This window comes from Ixodes scapularis, unplaced genomic scaffold (assembly GCF_016920785.2).
Source record: "Ixodes scapularis isolate PalLabHiFi unplaced genomic scaffold, ASM1692078v2 PGA_scaffold5__190_contigs__length_132052651, whole genome shotgun sequence".
In the NCBI taxonomy this organism is placed as follows: Eukaryota; Metazoa; Arthropoda; class Arachnida; order Ixodida; family Ixodidae; genus Ixodes; species Ixodes scapularis.
Window position 1 is genome coordinate 36256811 of NW_024609880.1, and position 26210 is coordinate 36283020.

The 26210-nt window shown below is 44.7% G+C and overlaps 1 protein-coding gene across 1 annotated transcript in view; it reads left to right on the forward strand.

The window, feature by feature from the left end:
* Positions 1-26210, forward strand: part of LOC8028236 (integrin alpha-5) — a 66309-nt gene that overhangs the window by 20909 nt on the left and 19190 nt on the right. The window contains exons 2-14 of the mRNA XM_040210430.3: positions 165-298; positions 1014-1120; positions 7458-7578; positions 9084-9154; positions 9838-9883; positions 9977-10066; positions 19072-19160; positions 20112-20186; positions 20920-21072; positions 22557-22659; positions 24731-24825; positions 24896-24998; positions 25400-25445. Of these exons, the coding sequence (XP_040066364.1) occupies positions 165-298; positions 1014-1120; positions 7458-7578; positions 9084-9154; positions 9838-9883; positions 9977-10066; positions 19072-19160; positions 20112-20186; positions 20920-21072; positions 22557-22659; positions 24731-24825; positions 24896-24998; positions 25400-25445 (1233 nt within the window). The remainder of the gene's footprint in view (positions 1-164; positions 299-1013; positions 1121-7457; positions 7579-9083; positions 9155-9837; positions 9884-9976; positions 10067-19071; positions 19161-20111; positions 20187-20919; positions 21073-22556; positions 22660-24730; positions 24826-24895; positions 24999-25399; positions 25446-26210) is intronic.

A 26210-nucleotide genomic window follows, 5' to 3' on the forward strand; every position in this document is an offset into this window, starting at 1 on the left:
GCACGCTTCACGGTGCACGCTCTTCTACTACATCCCAGACCCGGACATGAACGCGCCTGAGCTGGCCCTGTAAATGCAATGCATTTAAAACATATCTCAAATATCTCAAATCCCTTTTGCGGAATTATACACACGTTTTCACTCTCGTTGTTTGTTCCTTGCAGAGCCCTGGTGGCGGCCATCCGCGCCAACTCGTCGTTGCCCGAATGGAGCGACATCCATGAACCGGGCGTCTTGTACCGGTGTCCGCTGCTGCAGGAAGGAAGGCCCTGCAAGCAGGTCGTCGTCGAGGCCTCGGGTGAGGAGCGCACGTGAGACCCCCGACGTGGGCTTTGAACGGATGCGTTGCATATGGAGCTTGGCATTAACGTCTATTTAGATACAAAATAAAATACCGCAAAAAAGAGACAAAAAGGACAGGCGTCTGTTTCGTCTACTTTTTTTTTTTTTGCGTCTCTTTTCCGTTATTTTTTGTACTTAATTATGCACCAACTAGCCCAGCAACGTACTTTGACTAATATCACGTGGCGTGCGTGCATGCACTGTGTGGTAAACGCGGACAGACCTGAGGTGCACAGGCGCCGTTGCAATTTTTGCAACTGATCAGTTAAAAAGTCTAGAACTTAAAAAGTCTAGAACAACTGGTGGAAATTTACCGTGATGATAAATAGCCCGAGACTGGGATGGAGCAACCGAAAAATTGCAAAAGGAGAAAGGTAAAAGAAGATAGACAGGAAACGACTCGTAAGACAACGTCTTGCGTTTTCTTTCTTTTGCCTGTCCTTCCATTTTTGAATGTTTCTGTTTTCCTGTAAGCCCCTAAGAAATTTAGCAATTTAACAAAACAACGATCTAACAGAAACACTTCATTGTCTCTGATTGCTCGTAACAGCGACATCTGCTTTTGTATGTCCTCCTTATTTTCTGTGCTTGTTCTGTACTTCATTCACGTAATATGTTCGTGCTGTTCAAAACAAAATTAATAGCGTAATCCTAAACGATGCCCAACGCAGGCAACGAGGACCACCCGAATAACGTCGAGTATTTGCGATACTACGACCTCAAGGACAACATGACCCTGGGCATGAGCATGGACGTCTCATCCAAAGGAGACATCCTGGTAAGTCTACACGTCCACACGCTTCTTTCCTTTTACTGTCCCTTCCCTTCACAGCCGCAAAAAGTTGGCGTTAATTTCAATTTACTATCCATGCCTTCCGTTAAGTTGAAGACAAAAAAATATTATTAATAAATTTTAAACCGGCGGTTTTCGTGTCTTAGGGGCTAAAATAGCCGATCCATATCGATACTTTATTTCGTGGCCAAACTGATCGCGGAATGAAGTCAAGCTACAACCTCTACTACGTTTCAGTAGACGTTTGACCTCATCTTGCGAAAAAATTTACTGGTGCTTGTTCACGATCCAAAAAGGAGGACGTACGTCATCTTGAACTACGCGCGCGCGGAATGATCTGTTTGAATTAAAACTAGGTCACTATACTCTGAAACGTTTTTTGTTTTGTTTTTTTGTTTTTGTTTTTTATCGTGTCAGAAAAAAAAAATATTGTTCAAAACTTAACCCGAAGGGTAGCCGAAGCTGGCATAGGAAGACCTTGAAAAGCGGTGTCCTTCAAGCTCCAGTGTGACTGACACACGGTGTTTTTCTAAAACCATGGTCTCGCTGCTAATACATCATACAAAAAAAAAAAAAACAACAACAAGGAACGGTCTGCTGACAGAGTCATAGGTGTGTTTCTTCCTTGTATGGCGGTCGTGTCACAATGGCCATATATACTGTCAACAGAGGTGTTCGAAGCATTTGTATATACATATGAATCAGACATACTTCGAGGATGCTTGACGCTCGTCCTCCGAGATAACTCTGTGAGCGTGTATGTAGCGACTCTCGTTTGCCAGGGCGGTTGTAGCTTCACAATAGTTTTCTCGCACATTCGATCTTGCTTTTTTTTTTATGGCGTAGAAAAAATAAGAAAAAAAATCCACGCACCGTGGTTTTATGATTGAGAGACATTTTAAAATATGTTAAAGCGCATTAAAAAAAAAAATATATATATATATATACATATATACAAATCAGTTTCGCTGCATATAGTGAGGTTTATTTCTTTATTTATTTATTGAAAATACCCCCAGGGCCCGAAGGCATTACAGAGGGGAAGAGCACATACACGAAACAAAGATAGTAAAATAGTCACGAGTCAACAATATTAAATATACAACAAATAAAGAAGAAAAAAAAACAGGTCTTGGGTCACTGCTAAAATAGTTAGTGATGGAATTTCTAAACAGGTTAGTATCAGTTAGAGTAGCAATCAACCTTGGGAGGTGGTTCCATTCCTCGGCTGTGCGGGGTAAAAAAGAAGATTGAAATGTTGTGGTAAACGAACTTGGAACTCCAACCTTGTGCTGATGGTCAAGACGGGATGAAATGTAAAAGGGAGGAGTAATCATCTGACTGCGTAGGAGAGGATTATGAAAATACATTTTATGAAATAGACATAGGCGGGAAATTACGTTGCGTCGAGAGAAGGGGTAAACATAAACTATTTTTCATCGATGTGAAACTAGCAGTACGGTGGTAGTTGGAAAGAATGAAACGGGCTGACCTATTCTGGAAGGATTTCAATGCAGTGATCAGAGTATCGTGACCGGGATCCCAGATGGAGGCTGCATACTCTAATTTAGGCCTGATTAACATTTTGTAGAGGATCAATTTTAGTGAAAGAGGTGCAAATGAAAAGTTGCGTTTTGAGTATCCCCACATGCAGTTAGCACGGGTAGTAACATACTGAATGTGGGGTTTTCATGAAAGGTTATTTGTTAAGTGAACACCAAAGTACTTGTACGTTGCCACTTGCTCCAAAAGGTTGCCATCTAGGTGGTTAGAGGGACTGTTGTTAGGTTTACGGGACACTCTCGTGTGTTTGCATTTACTAGTGATTAGTTTCATTTGCCATAATTCACACCAACGAGAGACAGAGTTAATATCAGACTAAAGTGCAGACAGGTCAGAATCATGACAGATTTCACGGTGAATTACACAGTCATCGACTAAGAGACAAACGGATGAAGACACATTAATGGGAAGATCGTTAATATAACTTAAAAATAGTAGTGGGTCTAAAACAGACCCTTAAAGAAGCACTGACACCCCAAAAGTAGTATTTTTTTTATTGTCTAAAACGATACAAGTTGCAGTCTTAGAAACGCAAAAGAATCGCATCGCGAAAAAAAATTTTCCCGCGCGCGCGCGCGCCTTTTTATTTTTGTCGTTTGATTTTCCCGCCTCTCGCCTCCTCGCTTCTTTTGATTCGTGACGTCAAGAATCATGGAATTTAGAAGCTTTGTAGGCAACATCTCTATAACGTTTAATAACGGCGATCCTAAAACATGTTTTTTAACGCAATTGCGAACGCACTACGGCCCTTCTTTTTGAAATACCAAAAATTGGGAGTTCGTTGTGGTGCCGTCTCCTGGATTTGTATCCCCCCACGGAAAACAGGCGACACCGCTCAAAACCGGTCCGCCGCAACGCCGGCGCTCGCTCCTTTCCTCCTAGCTTTGGGTCGCCGTGGCAACAGCAGGGAGTCGTGAAAGGAAGCGGACTCTCAGGAGTCCGCAATATTTGACGTCAACGCACCGGCGCGGATCGCGCGGGAGCTTCGAATTCGGCATTTAGAAATTGTTTTTTTTTTTTACTTCACAAATACTGAATTCCCAAATTTCAGATTTTGAGGGTAATGTCCCGGCATCGTTCTCAATCGTTTCGGATAATAAAAAAAATATGATTTTGATGTGTCATTTATGTGTCACACAGGTGAAGAGTTTTCGTTGTTACAAATTGCGAACGGTTTTTCACAAAATACCGAATTCATGAGAGAACGTTAGGGTCAATGTTAATTTTTGCAAGTTTTAGCAGTAATAGCTCGTGACACACCTTATCGAATGCCTTGGCGAAGTCTAAGAAAATACAGTCCACCCGGGGGCCTCGGTCAAGAATAGAATGAATGTCATGAGTGAAGGATAGGAATTGGGTTTCACAAGATGATTTACGAAATCCGTGCTATGCTTCAGTGAAAAAATTATTCGACTCTAGGAAATGTACGAGTTGGGAAAAGATAACATGTTCCAGAAGATTACATGGGATGCTTGTTAATGAAATGGGACGATAATTGTTAGGGGAATGTTTATCGCTACCTTTCGGAATTGGAACCACCTTCCCCACTCGCCAATCACAAGGTAAAATACCATCTTGCAGCGACTGTTCAGACAATTTGGAAAGGATAAGAGATGAGTATAATTTAGTGTTTTTCAAAAACTTGGAATTAATACCGTCCACTCCCGGATGATAACCTCAGTTTATTTAAAATTTTTGCAATACCAGCGGGATAACCAAAGATAGCATCCATTGACAGATAACAGGCGCAGTTTATCGAAGGGTAACTTATATTGCTAATGTTAGAAACATATTCAACAAATTTACTATTTAAGACATTAGCACATTCGTCACTGGGCACGTAATCACCACTTGGAGTTTTATGAGAAATTGAAAAACGGTCCTTTTTGTTAACAGTATTCCAAAATTTAACGGGGTTATTTACCAACATGTCCGGAAGACTACGTGTAAAAAAGTGAGATTTAGCGTCTTCAATCTTTTGTAGACTTCTACAGAACCGTGATACGCGGCCCAGCGACGTTCACACAAGGAAAACTAGGCCGCACGGTACAAGCGCTTTTTTTTTTATTTGACAGTCTCTTCAGGGCTTTCGTGAACCAAGGTGACTGTTTATTTTCAAGAATAGTTCACAGCGGTACGTATTTGTCGATAAGGGAGATTACCTTATCTTATAAATTTAGTCAGTTATTCCTGCTTAAACTTTCAATCCACATTTTTAATGAGTTCAATCGTGACCAGTCCACTTTTTTTGACGCATTCCTTCCTAGAAATATACAATACAATCTTCGGTATGACTCTTATAGAATACCTTGGTCAAGGACGAATTACGGACATACTCAATTAGCGTACTTAATTCCTGATTTCTTAAATAAACATCCGGCCGTAAGAGAAATGATTCATGAGTGCGGCTCAAAGCATACCTTTAAAAGAAATATAAAACGGTACCTTCTATCATGTCCCATTGAATGAATGTTTTTAAAAAGTGTTTGTATCCAATGGTTGAGCTTCATTTATTCTAGTGCATCATATATGTCCCCGAAAATTGTTATGACATGACTACTGTATAAGTTATGTTGTTTTGATCTTTATTTGTGGGCCGTTCTGTTTCCCCGTGGTTTCTGTGTTTATATTACAACGTGTCGTACTATAGGCTGAGCAATGTAAACTGGTGATAGGGCCAAGTCAGGCAGAACCCATCTGCCTTTTGCCTTGTCATCCGAGACCTTGTGTCTAAATAAACCAATTTAATTTATACGGGTCCATATCACATGAGCAAATGACATTTTAGCGAACGGCGACATTTGAGCGAATGGACGTTTTAGCGAATAACGGGGGCGCGCGTTAACCCATCCGTCGCGCTGCGCTTTACGCCGCTTCGCGGCGACAGTCTGCGGCAGCTCATTACAAAAATATGAGCCCACTTGGCCCACCCGAAAACGCCGCTTCGCGGCGTCCGACTATTCGCTAAAGTGTCGTTCGATGAAACGTGGGCGTTCGCTAAAACGTCATTCGATCAAGTGAGTGCCTCCCCAATTTATACAAGGTCCAGTTTTCATTAACAGAGCGCCCCGAAAAGCCTGTCGAATACTGGTCAAAGAAAACTGCAAGATCATTGTTGATCTGATCAAAATTCGCTCTACTGTAATTGCGTATTTGCTTTCGTTGGACAGTGCCGACGTTTTGAAAAAAAAGTAGCATAGAGTGATCATTGATCCCTGGAAGATAAGCTATGGCACTTGCATGCTCAGGGTGAGTAGTCAATTTGAGATCTAAAACACTTCCTGTTGTCAGAGACACTCTGGTGGGATGAAGAACTAATTGCGAAAAGTTAAGACCCAGACATCAGTTAATGAACGAATTACACTCTGTAAAATGTACATTCATACAATTAACATCATATGACCATGGTATAGTGGGAAAATCAAAGTCACCAAGATGGGTGCGCTGGGATACCGCATCACTATGCAGTTAATGGCGTTATGCAAAGTCTCAACAAATGATGACGAAGATGAGGGTAACCGATAGCTAGGGCTCCGTGTTTTCAGATAAATCCGAAAAACTCCGAAAAACACCCGCCGGTAAAATTTTGGTCAATTCGGATTTATCCGATAAACTCCGAATATTTATGTGTCGGTGTTTTTCTTTTTTGATCAGCACAGAGTCAATGGTCCTGGGAAAATTCCACCATAATTATCTTTCAAATCTTGGACCGTTGTCAACAGGGGTCTTGCCGCTTGTCTCTTCAAGGTTGATTCAGGGCAACAGGTCGTTCGTTGTACATTCGGGTCACAACAAAAGCCACTCTTTTAGTTTCCAGGTTTGGGCCACGCGATTTGTGATTTAGAGAAAGGAAAGGGTATGTGTTGGTAACAGTGAAAGCTATGGGCCATAGTTGTATAAAATTGGGAAGAGGGGCAGTTCAAGCTCTCTATTACCTCCTTAACCACTCCACCTCACGTGGCCGCGGGTTAGATTGATGAAATAGGATGGGATGACTACGAGCTTCTTAGCGACTACCTCCGGGAGTTTATTGATTTTAAGGTATCGGCGTTTATCGAAGTGCCACTTGATTGTGACTTTTGTCGTGGATAAGCAGCGCTACGTCCGTGCCACTTCTTTGTCTGGTCCTCGTCTTTTCGCGCTGTTTTTAAATCCGATGGATAAATTAGTATTGCCAATGGCAATGGCACCAACGCCAAATTCAAGTGAAAATATTTCAATTGATAGAAGTGCGTCTTCTTTTTTTATCTGGCATACGTTTACATTCGGTTATTATTTATTTATTTTAAATAGAAAACACAGCGAAATTAAACTCCGAATTTCGAAGAATCGAGAATAAAAAAAATCCGATAAACTCCGAATCTTCGGCAAAAAATAAACTCCGAAAAACACCCTCCGAATTTGACGAAAAATAAACTCCGAAAACACGGAGCCCTACCGATAGCCTACTCCCATGATCCACTTCTTATGGTTCAAAACAAGGCCGACACAGGTTAGTTCTATATCGCATGCCATGTTTAATCAAAAATATTTAATATGGTCTGCATTTGCAATCAGGACGCCACCTGTCCTGTCTATCGTTTCGATACTCATTAAACGTTTTTGAACCATCAAACAGTTCACTGTTCAGGACCTTCCCAGAAAGCCATGTTTCGGTTAGAACAACTACATCAGCATCGGTAGGCCGAGCATTGGCCGTCGCGAGGGCGCGATCGAGTCGCGCAGCGCGTATTCACCTTTTGCGCGTTTCTCGGGGCAGGTCTGCGCACCGCTCTGGAAGAACCAGAAGTGGCCCGGCGTGTACCTGCCCAACGGTGCCTGCTACGTGCTCGACAAGAACTTCAGGAGACTCCGGAAACTTGTGCCGCTCATCAAGAGATGTGAGAGGACACCGTGCGCGGCGCTATGAAACTCGACCGTGACTTTCGTGCAATTTTGTCGTGAGCACTGTTAGTGTATTTACTCGAGTAATAGAGGCACTCTTTAGGAGCAAAGCGTACGGGTTCACTTACGCGCGGAGAGCCTTGCACCGCGACCGACAGAAAGATGCCAGCCATTTACTGGGCAAGGTATGACGTCTTCGCGCTAAAATGCTGTCTGCTCAAGATGGCCTTTTTACGAAGAATTGCCTTCTCGACCTCGTTATTCGCAACGTTTCTTACGCAAAACGCGATAATTGACCGTGTGTTCAACGAGAAAGTCGGCACAAGGGCTTCGTTCATTAGTAGTGCTTCTATTACTCGAGTAGTGGTACTCACTCACAGCCTAAAAAATACAAAGTGTTGCTAAAAAAAATCTTGCTTTGTGCTTTGTTTTTTGGTGTTCGTAATATATGCCATAATCGCACTAGTTGCGGAGCAATAATAAGATGCTCGAAACGCATCAGGCCTTCCGTTTCTTAAATTGTCAGCGACTATACTAACTAAAAAATAAAGACGTAGAGAGGGTGTTCCAAAGGCTTACACCCAGCTACACCCTTTCAGCATTCTCATTTCGACTAATACAACCTTTATAATTGTAAAGTGCGGTGCTATCTCCCGGAGCACCCTCAATTTATTGAAGGGTGTAAAAAAGGTGTATAAATGGGTACAAAGGGAAGGGACGACATACCCGCTTTAAAGAGCTAGCGACCACGTCGAAATATTACTGTCTGTAGTAGTGCTGTTTACGAGAGTGTCCAATCCTTGAACCTCGAGAATTTACACTTTACGTGAGATATGGATGAGAAAAATGCGGCATATGTACAACCTAATTAATAGGTGAGGCAATCACAGGCGTAACAAGTGCCTTTATTTGTCGAGTATAGCAGTCACAAGGTTTGTGATTCCGGTCACGTTGCGCACATATTTATCGTTTCTGAGCAAGTGACAACTGTGTGTGGTGCGTGTTCCTTGTACACCTGTCACCCGTTAAAAATATAACTGGATTGCAAGCACCCTAGTTGTAAAGTGTTCACGGGAAGTCTGAAGTCGGTGCCTTTGCAGCCTTAGGGTGTTAGCCCTGAGACAAGCTTATTCACACCCTTAGGGGTCTCAATGTTTTTTTAGTATGGGCATCGTTCCCTGAATTTACACCCCTCTGTTGCTGAGTTGTCCGCATTCTGAGTAATATGTGTCATGTGAAAGGTAATGTTGACTATGATGATCACTGTCTTGAGCAGGAAAAGCTAAATTGGATTTGCACACTTGGAGAGACACGAGTACGAAAGCTCTAACAAAACCTTAGTAAAGCCCACCGGCCTTTTTTTTTATATCATTATTATAGCGCTGTGCCGCTCTCCGGGGTTAATATGCAATTTGATACCTGCTCGACTGGATCCTTGCATCGACTCCTCTGTCCTTGATCTTTATGTATAAAATCGACTTTTTTGTACGTGTTTTTGCAGTGCAGCAGGCAGTGAACATGGACTATTACTACTATGCTGCTGAGATGGGCTTCTCAGCGGCCTTCACGAAAGTAAGCGCGTTTTGATTATTAATTCTTCAAAGATTCGTGCGCTTCGCATGTTCTCCCCTCTTACTTTTACAGCAATTTCTATGAGCTTAGTCACCCAATCTCTCTGCTCGAGTCATTCTGCTTCGGAGTTCACGCACACAGCTGTTTTTGGTGATACTCGCGTCTGACAACAACTGCGTCCTTTTCAAAAACAATAACTTAGAACGCAATATGAAAACATCAATCAAAATGGCCGAATGATATTCCGTGATTCCAATCTCATCTGTTGTCGTCATTGTCAAAAAAGATGATCGTTTAACTATTGTTCTGTGGACTGATACTCTGTCGCGAACGAGCAACAAGACACAGGGGTTAGTTGTCTGTTGCCTCTAAATAGTCTCAAACATTTGCCGATTGTTGCTTTTACTATAGGTTTACGCGTGCAATTCATAGTTTTTGGAGCAGATTCATTTGAATTCGGCTAATGTTCCAACGATTAGCTTTTGTAGTAATCGATTAATTACCTCAAACACTATCATGTACTGTATGTCGTGACCATTGTAGAAAGCGTAAAAACACAGGATATATATTTTTTCTCTTCGTGTGAGGTAATTATGGTAATGCATGGTACTGATCGTTCCATTACAAATCGGGCACCTGCACCAACGCTGAGTTTCCTTTCTGTCTCTTTCTTTCTGTATTAGAAAGACCAGGTGGTGTTGGGTACCCCTGGTTTCTCCAACTGGGAAGGTACGTAAACGCTGCCTTGCCATGGTATCCACCTTTCCAATGAATGCTCCACAATATCTCGTGCCTAACGCGAAAGTTCCGTGTTTCTTTCAGGCTCGGTTGTCCGTTATGGAGCAGACATTTCGGATGAGAGCTTGCGGCCCCCGGTTCCGCTCGCACGAAAGGCGAAAGACACATACAAAGGTATGCACACCCTCCCTATATATTCTCCGACGATTGAAAACGCTGTCCGCTAACATCCGGCTGGATCTTCTTCAGTGAGGCTAAAAATTATTGCAACTTCATTCTTGCGTTCTTTCCGGGAACTAGACTAGTGTACGAAGTACAGCAAATTCGCTAAGGGCACAAGAGCGACGTTCGGACGCGGGGTCGGATTAAGGTACGTGATAAGGGGGCTGCGGCCCCGGCCCCCGCGGGCTCTCGGGGAGGCCCGTGCTGGCCCTTAGAAATTAGAAGAAAAAAAGTAATTGTGTTTAATTGACTATACAGCTCAAACAAAGAGCAGAAGTAACACTCAAAAGTGCCTCTGGCGTTTCGGCCTTCTCGTTCCTTTTTTTTTTTTTTTTTCAGCGGGGAGATGGGGATACGATAAAGTTCCCGTCTTTAGAAAAGCTGGCGTTTATGAGCTCGTTGTGCAAGAAGAGACTGTCAGAGTAACAAAACATAAAGTGGCCTTGCATGCCCCTTGTCAGAGGGCGCAAAGCTGTCGACGCTGGCGGTCACGTTTTTTCTAACTGAAACTCGACAAAAGGACGGCACTGAAGTTCCCTCTTTTTATTTTTTTTTTTTACTGGGGTTCTTTTGAAGTGTTTTACGGTCAATTTACGGTAGGAAGCTAAGCAAGTGTTTTCATGCGTATTGCTACTCTAGCAATACGGATGGTACACACATTTCTTTTTTGCAACCTTTTAGCGAAGTTACATGTGGATTCAGAACGACAAGTTTAAAGCAAGCAAAAATATGCTGGTAGGCCAGGAGCCGGTCCTTGAGACGCCCTTGAACAGATTTTGTAGGCACTGACTGCAAGACAACTGCTCTTGAGTCAGTGTCCGGTCAGTGATCTGACAGGGCAAGTGAGCAGTCCTCCGTCCACCGACGAACTCTAGTACTGCAATGATTTCACCAACCTCTTAGATATGGCCTCTTTTTTTTAAACTGTTTTGCGTACGTTCAAATAACCGCCGTCTGAACTTTTGCATTTACAAGGAGCAAGGTTATCGCTAAAACTGATTGAAACATTTTCTCCCTTCAAAAAGACAGCGTGTAGGTACAAGAATTCAAAAATATCTCCTCGATTTTCATGAGAAATTATTTAAATGAGTGCTAGTGGCTTGATCCAACCCCCCCCCCCCTAAAAAAAAAAAAAAAAGTGTTGTTTTAGCTACTGAAATATTTTTCTCTCCTGTGTTGCTTCCTTTACTGTTCACGTCAATAATTGATTGACAAAGGGCTAGTCAGACAACCTTCAAGCATCTGGAACAATTATAAGAATTGGTGCTCTAGATTTTCACGGCAGTCGTCGAAGTGCGATGGCATATGCCATTTAGACGAAGCGAAATTTTGTTTCCTTAACTTATAATGGGCATTTCGAAGATCTCCTTTCGGTTGCTGCCTAATTCAGTCCATATCCGAGTAATCGTGACACTCTACATTCTGTCAAGAAGGTCACATGTACTAGAAGTCGAAATTTTGATATATTTCTGCGGCACCCTATAAATCGAGTTGAAGATCTAGTCAAACAAGTTCAGGAACGGCGTCATCATCTTCAACGGAAGTTTTTTAGAGTCTTTATGAAGGTGCTGAATGTGATCGACACATCTAAATATTTTCCTCGATATTTCACTGATTTGAGTTTTGCACCTCAAAGTGCTAGATCGGTTGATATTTTGCGAAGCAGTTTCTAATAAAAAAAACCGCGTCCGTTTCATTGCCGGATTAATAATCTATGAAATCTATTCAATCTACAAATCTAGAAAAGGCTCGACAAAACGCATACGATGAAAAAATACCTAGATTTCACAAGGTGTTAAAATATACATCTGGCCGCCACCATGTCTCTGCTCGTGCGAGCAAGTGCATGTAACTACAAGCTTGCCATAGCTACGTTCACGCGCATGCTGCACATGGTTTCACGCATGAGGCACTAATGAGGTGCCATGCCCGAAGACAAACTTCTATGGCAATGCAGTTTACTGAAAGAGGGCGAGAGAGAAAAGGGGAAAGGGCTACCGGCGCTTTCCCTCTTTCTGATTGTGTAGAAAGAGTGAAACTCCCGGATCAGAGGCTTCGCCGGTGTTGGGTGTCTGCTGTGCCCCAACTTCGTTCGCGCTTTCTTTCCTGTTTTAAACTCGCAAACTTAATTAGGACCAGAGGCTTCGATGGCAACAGTCGCCCGGTCATCGGGACACCATTGCTGGGTCATAGGGTGCAGGAATAAAAACAGAAAGCATAGAATACTGTCCGAGGCCATATGTAGCTTGCAAGGAACCCGGCAAGGCGAGAGCGGCTGCAATGTCTTTGAGCTCCATCGCTTTCCAGATGACCCCTGTCTCCGGCGGCAGTGGATTGCGTCCGTAAACCCAAAAGGCGTTTCCTCAACGCCATCCTCTCGACTCCGCTCGGAACATTTCGTGAATGGAGCGCGCTCCGAACGCTGTACCGCCGATGAACATGGGGTACGCTCGCAATGTGCGTGCGAGTTTTCTCATAATAACTGCTGTTTCAGCTTGTAAAATTTCGCAACTGAATTTATCTTAATAGTGATAATTTGCAGTGCTGACTGACTCGGTTTTATCATCTACAACACTTAGTTGAAGGCTCATTTCCGCCGTCGGGTGAGGCTGGAAATTGTTGAAAACGTAGTTCTATTGTTTGTTTGTTTTTTAATCGCGATCTCCTGCGCGATACCAGAGAGCCGGCAAAAGCGCTCCTTGAAGTGCCGCTGGTGTGTTGTTTCCTTTGACTAAGGCGCTTTGAGGCGCTTGGTAGTCGCTGCAGGAACGTCTCGTGTGTTGCGATGTGCGTTTTCGAGCCCAATGTGCACGTTTCTTTGTTTGAGTCATGGCATCCGCCAGCGTGGCGACGGGGGGAACAGCGGCAGCGAACGTGCCAGCGATAGAAATTGGAGGTGAGTACTCAAAATATTGCATCAAATAGTAAAATAATTCGTGGCTGCTTCGAGGCTTTCTGCGGTTCGATAAAAGTACATGTAGAGCGTCTTCGTCGTTCATTCACAAGGAGATATAAGAACAGGGACACGAAGATAAATACAGCACAGCAAGACGATATGTAGCAGCTCCGGGCGTTTACAAAGTTAATTGAGGTTCCCGTTTCGTGTATCGCTTGTTGATTACAACTAAAAGCGGCTACGTTGAAATAGGCCCATTGCAAGCAAAAATGTATAAATGGTTCACCATTTACAGTTATACGGAAAGCAATGGAGCTTAAAAACATTCCAGCCGTACTTGCCTTGCCGGATTCCATGCAAGCTACAAAGGTTCTCGGACAGTATTCGACGCTTTCTGTCGTTATTCGTGCACCCTATCACCCAGCAATGGTAACCCGATGACCGGGGGACTGTCGCCATCGAAGACCATGGCTCTAATTAAGTTTGGGAGTTTGAAATGTAGAAGAAAGCGCGAACGAAGTTGGGGCACTGCAGACGCCCAACACCGGCCAAGCCCTCTCATCCGGGACTTTCACTCTTTCTACACAATCAGAAAGGGGGAAAGCGCCGGTAGCCCTTTCCCCTTTTCTCTCTCGCACTCAAGATGGCGCTACCCACGATAAAACGGTCTATAGGCGCACGTGCGAGCGCCTATCAGAGCGGCGATTCACTGATGTCTTCTATTGGCGGCGAGATGTTTTGGTGGCGCCCTTTTAGGGTTTTCTTTCGTGACGTCATTACTTTGCGAACAACAAGTTCGATGGTGTTTCTAATGAGCACGGTGGAAGCTTGAAATCATTGCGCTCTGAAACTGACAATGCCAACACCGTCGAAATTGAAGTTCTTCCATAACTCTTATTTTCGTCTATGAGAACTTCTTTGCTCACGTCATAGTCTGCATTCGGCCAATCGTGAAAGGCCGATCACAGCGACGCTTTCGATCACTCACGTCGCCAATAGGGGGCTGGATGGCGCTTAGCCTCGCTCCGAGTCGGGCGCGAGCGAAGCCACCGGAAGTTCGATGCTTGTCCCGGAAGTCGAGTGTTTGCTGGGTTTTATAGTGCATTTAGTTAATGTTTTGGTTCACGCTCTCTTGCATTTTTACGTGGGTTTTAATAATCGCTTTTAATAATCAATCTTGAGAATTAGGCATTTAAACTTGGGGCATGTACACTTAATCAACTAGAATTTCGAAATTCCCACACATCAACTGGCTTCCAAGAAGACTTCTCGAGCCTGCATGAACTGTTATTGAACAACAAGGAGGTTCTATTGATATAACAATAGCAAATCAAGTGCCTTGGACACTGTTTGGACTACCGCTCGTAAGAGTGGGAAAGCCTGTCTAGCGCTCACTTCCGGGACAAGCCGCTTACTTCCGGTGGCCTTATACCTGTTTGCTCAATGCGTCATCCAGCCCTCTAGTGGAGATCAGTGCTGCAAATGTGCACTCCTCACGTCTTCTGAAATGGCACAGAAAGTTGTCCGTTAGTATAGTCCCCCCAATGCAGCGATTGGACACGAGCCACTATCCGAATGCTCGTCGAGCCATTAATTATCACGAGCCAAAATTGAGTGCCCACGCCATTATCGTGACCAAACTATGAGCAGCATTCAAATATCATCACACGAGGGTCAGCGCCATGAACATTATTAACACTGCGACACCTGTGCCTCGTCATAAAATTTTGTAAATAAGAGACTGAAAAAAAAACAAAAAAACTTTGCTCTTGAGTCTTAACGTGATAGCTCGTGTCGCAGAAAAACCGGTCTCGGTGGCGTGGCAGAAAAGTGGGCGTCGGAGGCGGGATGCGAAAATTCTGATTGGTCGATAGCGTCATGACATTACAGCCACATGACCTTGAATTTCAAACAACCCACAACGCTCACGTGAAACGTAACGTTACGCATGGAATGAAAGAGATTGAAACATGGCATGTAAAGCGAATTAGAGGTCGCCGCTGTTATGTTGCTAGTTAAGCTCAGGAGGATGGTTTAAGAAAACTGTTTAATATGTAACACACGGGATCATGGCAGCAGCTATGGCGATTGCTCGTCAGTTCCAAACGCAACAGCGCGTGCCACCTCCTGCGAGCGTGCTCACTGGATGTCCTCTTCTTCTAAGATCAGAAAGCCTCATGACATCATAACATGCCCCCCTTCTTCTTTTTTCTTTTTTTTAAATAACGCAATGCGATTGCGGCACTTGTCAGTCTCTGTATCGTAGCGGCTTCACCACGACGCGTCGACTTCTTGTTTTTTGGTTATCCTGTTGACCTTGTAGACGTGGAAATGTGTTCAAGTGATTCGTCATTTCAAGCTGTATGGACATAGTCTTCAGCAGCTTCGTTTGAGACTGTAGGGAAATAGTTTTCAGCCGCTGTATTCGTTTCTGCTGTTCCATGTGCTTTGGTGTGGTACCGTTTGCGCCTGTAAGTCCTCGATGTGTTTCTGCTGCTGCTTGTCCTGGTTCCACTTGTTCTCCTCGGCACGAGACTGCTCCAAAAGGGACTCATACCGCCGGGAGAGTTCCTCTATCTGGACTCGGCTTGCTGGTGCCTCCAAAGTTCTCGCTGTACCCCCAGTGCCCTCGGTGACATGTTCCATCGAGGCTTGCACTTTTTGGTTTGGCGCCTGTAACAACCGTTCTTCAGCCTTGAGATGCTTGTCCTTGAAGAGGCGAAAGCGCTTTTGCAGCTGCTGGTTTGCTTGCCAGAGCTCTTGCAGCTCCTGCATGGTCTTTTGTCTCACTGCGCCCTGCTGCTCCTCGAAGACTGCGAGAGCTCGTCTGGCTGTTGCCCACTCTTCTGTGAGCTGAGCGCACCTGCCCTCCAAACTGCGTTTCTCTTGGGCTGCCGCGTGAAACTCTTCCTGCAGGTTCCTGTGTCTGTATACAATGTGGTTATACTTGTCCAACAGCTGGGAGTGGTCTGTCTTCAGCGCTGATAGTGCTGCCTCACACTTGGCCGCTTCGTCCAGCGCAGTACAGTGATCGTTCTCCATCTCCTTGGTGACCTTGACGTGCTGCTCGCGCTGAGTCTTCAACTCCTCCTCGAGGCAATGTCGTGCCTGTTTGAAGTTCTCAGCTAGCTGTTGAAACTGTTTGTTGTCGCTGACGAGCATCTCAGCTTGCTCCTCCAGGCAGGAAAGTTCTGACAACAAAACGTCGGCTTCGCTTTCTAGCTTTCCGTTGCGTTTTAGGAGGCTGCTGACTTTCTCGTCTAACCTCTCGCACTCAGTTTCTGCCTTCTCGGTAAAGGAGCTTCCGTCTGCTTCCGTTTGCGACGAATTGTTACACCTAACAGCATTCTCTCTCTCTCGCAAAGTCTCCGCCACCTTTTCGTGTCTCTGCTGCCAGAGGCGACTTTCATTTGACACGCATCTAATTTTTTCACTCGCATCTTCACAAGATGATTTCCACTGCTGACTTTCTTGAGCGAGGAGCTCGTTCCTAACTGTCAAGGATGTGACCCGTTCCTGAAGCACTGCCAGCATACGGTTCAAGTCTTCCAGCTGACTTGCTTCAAGAGACACTGCAGCTTCTGACGACTGGGTGGTGTGCTCGAAGATGCTCCGGACAAATGCTTCGATGATGCTCCGGATAAATGCCCCGAGATCTTGTAACGGCCACTGGTACCGGTCCTTTAAGTACTGATAGTTTTGCTGAAGTAGATTGAACTGCTCCTATTTCTTAGCAAGCTGGTTTTCCAGGGCCTCTCTTTTGCGTTTTGCGGTGTCCAGCAGCTTCTTGAGGTACTGAAAGGCACTGAACTCTCTTTGTTCGGAATCATTCTGAACTAGCGGCAAGTCCTCGCCACAGTCTTGAAGGAGGACATCTTGCAAGATGCAGTACTCGGCAGAAAACCTTTCGAGCTCAAGCTGGGATGCTTCAAACTTCTCCTTCAGGGTGTTCGCTTCCTCCACCTTGGCATTTACAAGCTCCAGCTGCTTTGACAAATCCCCACTTAGAGAAACTAACTGGACTTTCAATGCTTCAGACTCCTGATACTTGGCACGAGAAAATTCTGCTTGCTGCGCTTGCATCTTCCCCAGGAGAGCCGAAGCTGCCTTGCACTCGCGTTGAAGGGCCTGCTCACGGCCAAAGCTCGCTTCGATATTTCTCTCGTGCTCCAAAGACATTCGCTGCATTTCTGCCTTTGCCAACACCAACTCTGAAATCATGCCTTGTCCCTCTTCTGAGCGAGATGCCAGCATGCCCTTTTTTTTCTTTGACCGCCTCTCCAGCTCTGTCCCAGTTTGCGCAAACTTGGTTGCTTTGGTTGATGGAAGAGGCCCGATTGCTATGCCTCCCAAATGGATCGTTTCATTGCGGTCATTGTTCATGGATGAGTTGGAAGTTTCTTCTACTGCAGAGACACGTCGATATCCGTAGGTTTTCTGCTGTGTCTGGTTGCACATTCGGGAAAAATGTCCAAACTTTCCACAGGAAAGGCAGTGCTTTCCGTAAGCTGGGCAGTTTCGGGGTTGATGGGAAGTACCACATCTCGAACATGAACTTTGCTGTCGGTTGCTGGATTGGTCTTTTTGTGGTTCGGATGGTTGATACCTTCGTTGCGCTGCTCTGAAGCTAGATGGCTGACGATAAAGTCCATCAACTCTAACTTCGTCTTCAGTTTTCTGAATATCATTCACGTGTTTCTTTGAGATTTCAGCTGCTTTACAGGTTGAAATGATTTTGTCTAGGGTTAGACTCGGTTCACGAAATAATCGTTCGCGCAAAGCCACATCTCGTATCCCAATGATGATACGATCACCAATGAGCCTGTTTTCTTGAGCTCTGTAGTCGCATTTCTGAGCCTGCAGTCTTAGCTCAGCTACAAATTCGTCAATGGTTTGCTCTGGCTTTTGGCTCATTGTGTTAAAAATGGCTGTCGCTTGTGTGACGCTTTTGTAAGGTGCATACCGTTTATCAAATTCGAGCAGTATCTGATCTACTGCATTCTCTCTTTGCCCGCTTTGACCATCTCCCGTTGGCTGCAGAGGAAAGGTTTGCGTAATTCGTCTTGCCTGAGGTTCAAGGCAGTGGAGCAGAAAAGCTTTCCGAGTTGCGATAGGCTTGGATGCATATTCACAGGCTGCCTCGAACATAAGGTACGATGATTTCCACTCCTCCCATGCTCTTGCTGGGTCGTCACCAGGCTGGAACGGAGCCGGCGGTTGTAGGAAAGCAGATACCATATTGTTGCTGCTGTTGCTTGTTAAATGAAAAATATGGACGTTGAGCTGCATCCCGCTTCTGGCACCATGTTATTTTGCTAGTTAAGCTCAGGAGGATGGTTTAAGAAAACTGTTTAATATGTAACACACGGGATCATGGCAGCAGCTATGGCGATTGCTCGTCAGTTCCAAACGCAACAGCGCGTGCCACCTCCTGCGAGCGTGCTCACTGGATGTCCTCTTCTTCTAAGATCAGAAAGCCTCATGACATCATAACAGCCGCATGTCTAAAATGATTTCACTTTATAAAGTAATAATGTGCCTTAAAGAAAAATTACAAGAATTTAAGGCGGGATTCAAACCCACGACACCTCGGTTCGGAGCCAGACACTCTGCTGACTAACCCATGTCCGCAGCACTTCCTGCTCAATGGCAGGAAGAACATGAGAAGCGAATGGGAAGGCGATGCGAACGGGGCCCGATAGCAGTATCGCGTTTCACTCTAAAAGGCGAAGCTTAAGCGTCCACTAAGTTTTTATGCTTGAAATTACACCGCGACAAAGTGTCTTGGTCCGTGGCGTTCCGTGCGAGTATACTTGAGTTCCCCTAGTACCAGTGAGCTGGAGTAAAGTGAAAAACATTTCAACTCGGTGTCGTCGAGCTGTCCCTTTAAATCGGTATAGCTTTATGTCGCAGCGCAAGGCTGTCGTTAATTAATGTTGGACCTGGTATGACAATGGCATGATAACGCCTCCTAACCATAATGACCGAGAAAATAAAGCACACCGAAGTTTATAATATTTTAGTTATTGCGGGTCAGATAACATTGTTCTGCTATGCACAGGTTATTCCGTGGCAACAGGAAAAATGTTCAGGGACACTGACGTTACCTTAGCCATGGGAGCACCGAGGAGCAACGACTACAAGGGGGAGGTAAGAATTGACGGTTGTTTCCAGGTTTCGAATAGACCGATCTCACCAGTCAGTTTGGTTACGCCACCGCTGCCGCAATGCATCGAGGGTCTTTTTGCACTTGCCACAATTTTGCTGGAGTTCTGCGCGTGCAGAGCCCGATACAGCACGAGCCGTTTCGGGCACTGCCGCCTGCCTCCTGTGAACTAAAGTTATGGCTGTTTCACGCATGCGCCAAACGCTTAGTGAGATCGGTATATTCTAATCATTTCCATCGTTCGCGGACGTTGTTATTTACTTCTCCAGTCGACCGCCACGTACACTGCACAGTTTAAAGCCGCATTTGAATTTAATTGGGGTGTAAGTTCAATCAAGGATCCAAGGATGTGCCGGTATATTTGGTCCTCGCAAGCGGAGCTGCATTCAATCTTAGAAGTGCTTTGCAGCAAAGTAAACGCTTTAGTTTTCTTAGAAAGCGGGGTTTAAATATGAGTCAGAATCGCTCCGATCTGCTTCGCAGAATAACATTTTAAATTTCGCTCTGATGCTTTGAAGACCAGTCTTTCCGAATGTGGGGTCTGATAAGGCTCGAGAGGCAGCACTGTATTTTGGGGCTCTCACAAAGGCTGACAAGAAAAAGCTGGAGAACTCAAAGCATCGGAGCGTGCATGGATGAAACCAAGAACGAAGGCAAATTACAAAAATTCTGAATTGAAACGGGTGGAGCGAAGAAAGTTCTTGACATCACAGATGGATAGAAAGAAAAGAAAAAGAACAAAATAAAACCCTGAAATCATGCCAAATGAAACTAATTACAATAGAAAGTATAGCTGCACAATCCTGTGTTTTAGTACAGTGAGTGATGGAATTTTGCTGCCAGCGAAAATATCAAATGTGCGTTGGTTGGGAATACAAGATGAAAAATCTATGTTTCAATACTGCTAATACTGCGTTTCACTTCGATACGTCCAGGTGTTCCTGTTTGACTTTGACGCTCCCTGGGGAGGGAGGGCCACTCCTATCAAAGCCCGGTTGTACGGAGGTCAGGTAAGAAAGCGAACGGTCGATATCTCCTTTCACGACAGTATACAAACGTCGTCATACAGTCCTGTTCCTTTTTGTTACTCAGAGCTTCAAGTTATACTATATTTCGACCATAGGTCGTAACTATACTCGTATACCCTGACCCGGAAAGTCCCCCAGGAAAACGCACGCGAAACGTTTCAACCGATTATTTAAGGAAACCATAAATAATTAGCGTAAACGTTTTTCGAATTACGCACAAAAATCAAAACTACTCAAAAGAAAAAATAAACGGTTATATTACTGGGTCCTTCAGACAATAGCGCGCCCTATTCTTGAAGACCGGTGGTTTCGCTGCGTTTCCGTAGGAGTTAAGCCTTATTTTTTTTTTTTTTTACTTTCTCCTCGGGTAGGTTTGCTCTTCGCAAATTTTATAGAAAAAATGCACCACCTGTGGGTGACGCTGCACAAAATCGTAGCGCGATAGGTTAAGAAACCGATTCTTGCGGTCGATTTAAAGAGCCTGGCCGCTATTGGAAACACCCTGTAGTCAACGACAGGTAAAGAAACACGGCTTAGTGGCGAGTCTCCCAAGCATCGTGTTACCTTGCTCCGCAGCCAAGGAGATTGCAGCATCGACGATAAGAATGTGAAAGAACCAACCACGAAGTAAGAAGTGTAATTAGAATGGGTCACATGCCGCGTGGAATTCCTCCAAGCGGTCAGTGGCGGCAATAGCCGTTTCGCTTCTGCGCAGATGTGCGAGTATTTCGGAGCGTCCCTGCTCGCGGTAGACTTGGACAAAGACGGCGACGGCGGAATGGACGATCTGCTCGTGGGCGCGCCCATGTACACACACCCGGACGGCATGGACGAAGGCCGAGTCTACGTTTATCGGAGCAGCGGTTCTGTAAGTAAAACTATATTCGGTTGAACTAAAACTTTTATACATCGCACAAATGTTAACGTTGTTTAAGGGGTATACTTAATACGATCCGTTTCGTTTTCGGTCTGACCGTAGTATTATATATCGCTGAGATCATATGGATCGAGCCATTCAAACATGGCCAAAAAGTGCTTAGTGGGGGGAAGACGAGCGCCGTAACTAAGCACTTTTTTCCCTCTAAAAAACGTTTGTGCGTCTACTTTCACGCATAGCACTCGGACACCCAATCACCGCAACTTACGGATGCAGCTCAGTGAATGACACTGCCGAAACATATGTTTAGACCAAAAAATGCAGTCTGAGTTGTGACATTAAGCAATGCAAAACGTCACGCTTGCATTGCTTAATGTCACAACTCAGACTGCGTTTTTTTGGTCTGAGCATATGTTTCGGCATCGTCATTCGCTGAGCTGCCTCCGTAAGTTGCGGTCATTGGCTGTCCGAGTGCTGTGCGTCAAGTAGACGCACAAACTTTTTTTAAAGTTTGCTATCAGCGACTAGACCAATCAAGGACCAAAAAAAAAAAAGCGCTAGATCGCAGCGCGTTTACCCTGCGTGATTGCTTTTATCGGACTCCGGCCGGACTTGAAACGAAACGGAGTAGAGCTATGCGATGATTACATGAGCGAAGCGTCTTTGTCAGATGTACTCACTTCTCTCCATCAAGGCCATGATTGAACTGCTTGTCCTCGGATAGCTAGCTGTACGACATATTTGCGTCACGTCAGTAGCATCTATTGAACAAAAGCGTCTGCTAGAAAAAGCTACGAGCTCACTTTTTGTGCCTATGGCTGGCTGTTGACTGCTTGGCATAGTGTTATACCGAGCGCTATTCAGTTGCAAAAAATGATTATATAGACGAGCCAACGAATCGAGTGCAATAAAACTTCACGATTGGGATTTTTTTATGTGGTGCCTTTATTTATTGCGCTCAAATTTCATCAGTGTCAATTTGGTGGAGGCTATTCGCCATATCGAATGACGCAACCTGGGTGTGTGCACGACGTAAGCGAGGTAATGTAGTGTCGGCCTCACATTAAATCTTCCAAACCATGGATGATATAATCAGTCACTGCATACCTTGTGAATCTTTTGCTAGGTTTTGACGCGGAAATCCTGGCATTCGGACGAGATTAGCCCAGAAATGCGTCGGTGTTCATGACGCGATGTTTGCGCACCGACTGACGACGGAATATCAACGAATCTTCAGCATGGGCGCTTGAAGCGAATGTCTGCAATGGTTGGATCACCATTCATTGAGATATATATAGACCAACTTTCTACGTTGCGAAGTTCTCTCGATCATTCCCGAACTACTTTGGTTGTCTGCAGAGTGCAACATTTTCAACTAAGGCTGATGAAAAACCCTCGCGGCACGTGTGGCAGTTGGAAGTTATTCCGAGGCGATAAACGTTATTGTTGTAATCGTCTGATTTTTCCTGCTTTAGGGCCTGTACGCCAGAGGTGCGCTAGAAGGATCACGTGCCAAGGGAGCAAGGTTCGGGACAAGCATCGCTGGCGTCGGTGATCTCAACTTGGATGGCTATCAGGGTTAGTGACTACAGCTGCTCTTTTCCCGTGACAGAGCCGACATGGTGGCAAAAGGCCCTTTTCAAAAGCGCGCGCCCTCGAGCAGCTGCCCCGAGGCCGCCATAATTTGGGAACGCGCTTTGCGCATGCATTGGATTGGACGCGAGCGCTGTGCCAGCGTTTGGCGCGTACTCGGGTGCAAATCTACAGGGTGTCACAAATGAAAATTTACACGGTCTTTTTTACCGCAAAAATAAACTAGGCATCGCCGAACGCTCATTCTCCGCCCAAAGGTAGAGCTATGAGGTCACAATTAGATGCCAAAGTTTCAGCCCGATCCGATAACTCAATCAAAAGATATAAGTTATTTTCTGAAAATTTCAATGGGAAAATGGAGCCCAATTTTGCCCGTTTTCGGTTTCTGGTGCCATAGAGCCCCATGTGTTTGAAAACTCCGTCGGCCGCCATTTTCCCATTGAAATTTTCAGAAAATCACTTATAACGTTTGATTAAGTTATCGGATCGGGCTGAAACTTTGGCATCTGGTTGTGACCTCTAGCTTTACCTTTGGGCAGAGAATGAGCGTTCGGCGATGCTTAGTTTATTTTTGCGGTAAAAAATACCGTGTAAATTTTCTTTTGTGACACCCTGTATTTGACACGAGTGCTGCGCCATCACTCGGCGTGAGCTCGGATGCAGTAACATGCTTCGCGCAGAAATATCGATGTCCGATATGGCGACCGCCAGTGTTGCTTGATGGACATTTGAGCATGAAAGAAAAGGATTACCAATACCAAACGATTTTTTTACTACTTCTGCACACCTAGGCATCTAAAAAAACATGCAAACTGCCGCGAAGACTCTCGTTTGAAAGTTACAGTTTCAGTTAGGATCGTGCTCAAAATGCAGGTGAGTGAATAGATAGTATTTTAATCCTCTGGAAGCCTCAAGACCTGTTTGCGGGTCGTCTGCAAATTTTTTTATTATTTTTTATACATAAATTTAACTGCCATGTTCTGGAAATTCCTCGTTAGAACCACCGTCATATCTGAAAAGAACTCTGATAAATTCCGTGAATGGCGTAAGACAGATCAGGAAACGGTTTATGATACTGTTCATGAATATATAAGCCGCTCACTCTGCATGTTAACTTTCTGTAGGTTATTTCTTATTCCTGCTTTTGTATAATATATTTCACTGAAGTCCTGTGAGGTACAGCAAACTGAGCTGAAAGACTGTGTAAGCAAAACGAAGAGCTCTGCTAAATATTTTTTAATCAAAAGTGTTTGTATCGCTGCAAGTATAGATAACTTTATAATATTTCGTACTCAAGTGTTGCATAATCGCATATTAGAAACTTAGTCCGATGTTAAAATTTACGTATTCGCTTCCACATTTTCTATGTCACAAAATCCAAACAAGTTTTTCTCCCGATAACCTCCATAGCTCTGACGCAAAAACAGTCAGGGCTCTGGTGCGCGCAGTCTGCATTTAAGCCAAACAATGCGTTTATAGCCAGTATGCAGGTAACTCCGTGCGAACTTCAACAATTCAGTCTTAGCTCCTGGGCACCTGAGCACACCTGTATGCTTATCCTTGTATTTTATCCATCTCTGCTTGCCTCTCGTTTGTTTCATCGTGAGAGACTCCTGCTCGAACCACGTACAGGCTTCCAGAGTGCAAGCTTTAAAAGAAACTGCGTCATCCGGTTTCTTTAGGTTGAGATGGAGGAGGGTCGAATAAGAGTGGCGTCAAGTGAGAATTATACTGCGTGGGTGCTCGTCTGCTCCTTGCACGCCTGGCGCGTTTGTTTACCCTCCAAATGCGCCCACCTGGTTTTGCCCCCCCCCCCCCCCCCCCCCGCCGCCCCCGACCTCAACCAATAACGGTGTGCGCTCGGCTGCCTCGCCATTGTGTGTTTCCTGCGTTTTCTCTATGCTCCCCTTTATTGGCGCGCACCTCCTTGCGTTACAATGCACTAAAGACGCACATTGGAAGGCTAACTTGCTCGCCATATAGCACACTAAAGGAACTAAGTTAGATTTCACGCCCCGCGGGTACCGGCAATTGATGTGACCACCGTCTCTTGCAGACGTCGCTGTGGGTGCCCCGTACGAGAATGACGTTGGCGCCGTGTACATATATCACGGCAACGTGATCCTGGATGGGAAATCGGAGTACGCCCAGGTACGATCGCTCGAGGGTTATTTCCGATGAACATTTCTAACCCAAAAACGCTCTCTTGTCGCGTTCGCAGCGAATCGCAGCCAGTTCCGTCTCCTCGCGGATCGGGGTCCCGCTGAAGGGCTTCGGCATCAGCATTTCCAAGGGCTTTGATGTGGACTCGAATCGCTACCAAGGTACAGTTAGCCAACCCAAGTTTTTTTCTTCTTTTTGTTTTAGTAGATTGGCACGGGAGTTTGATCTTGGAAATAACATTATCTATTGAAACCAAATACATGAGTCTCAACAAAAGGTTTGTCAGTCCGAATGCACGACCAGAGCAGTGCTCATATCCGCTGTCAAATTCCATGCTCATCCACGCTCACTTCCGTTTAAACCGTCTCAGTTACGTTTTCGCTCATATTGTTTCGTTCATGCCAGCCTTCACTAACATAAACGAAACAGTTATTGAAATATCGTTTAAATGCAAGCTGTTAATCACGCTCCTCAACTGATGAAAATGTAACTATAGATATGTTTCTACGGTGTTTCTGCCGCCTCGTTGTGTGATATATACATCTGTTTCCTTCGGTTGCAGACGTCCTGGTGGGTGCATATGCTTCAGACAGCGCCGTTCTTTTCCGGTTAGTACTTTTATTCTATCAGTACGACGGACTTTCAGTTTCGCGGCTCATTGGGAAAGCACGCCTGACTGAATTGCGACGAAAGCTGTTGGTCATGTTTCATAAAAACAAATAAATTGAAAAACAAGCCCAACTTGCCTAAAACCAGTACAATAACTATTTTACGAGGGATGGTTGAAAACAATTAGACTGATCTTTTATTCAATATCTGATAATTACAGGTTTTAAAAGGCTTTTTCTTCCAAAGTTTAGCCTCTTTTATGATCAATACATTTTTTAGAATATACAAAAAAGGATCAAATTAAATGTCAAATACTGTTTTATGACATATCGTTTAAAGTTGCAGACGCGACTCTTTAACGTCCCAAGGCAATTTTCTGGAAATAATTTCTTTCTGTGCGATGTTTGTTTTCTCAGTGATGGAAATGCCCAAACGTCACAAGGCGATATATCCGGGTTATATGAAAAAAAAAAAAAGTTATAGTGCAGTTACTTCTCTTCAAAAGCTTAACGCAAAATTCAAGCTCACCCTCGGCCGCATTCCCACAGGCGAGTATTCTTCCTCCCTTATGGCGACACGTAAAGGGTACCTCACTCGCTGTGACAGAACGCTGAAGTCTACGGTGGTTCAACTGCCGATGTAAACATTGCCCGTCTACCTCTATGCAAAAAGAAAGAGAGGCAATCTCACTACTTCTCATTGAGCCTCCGTACTTAAGCGCGAAACACATGTACGACGAAACCGTCCGATCCGACGTGCGGACT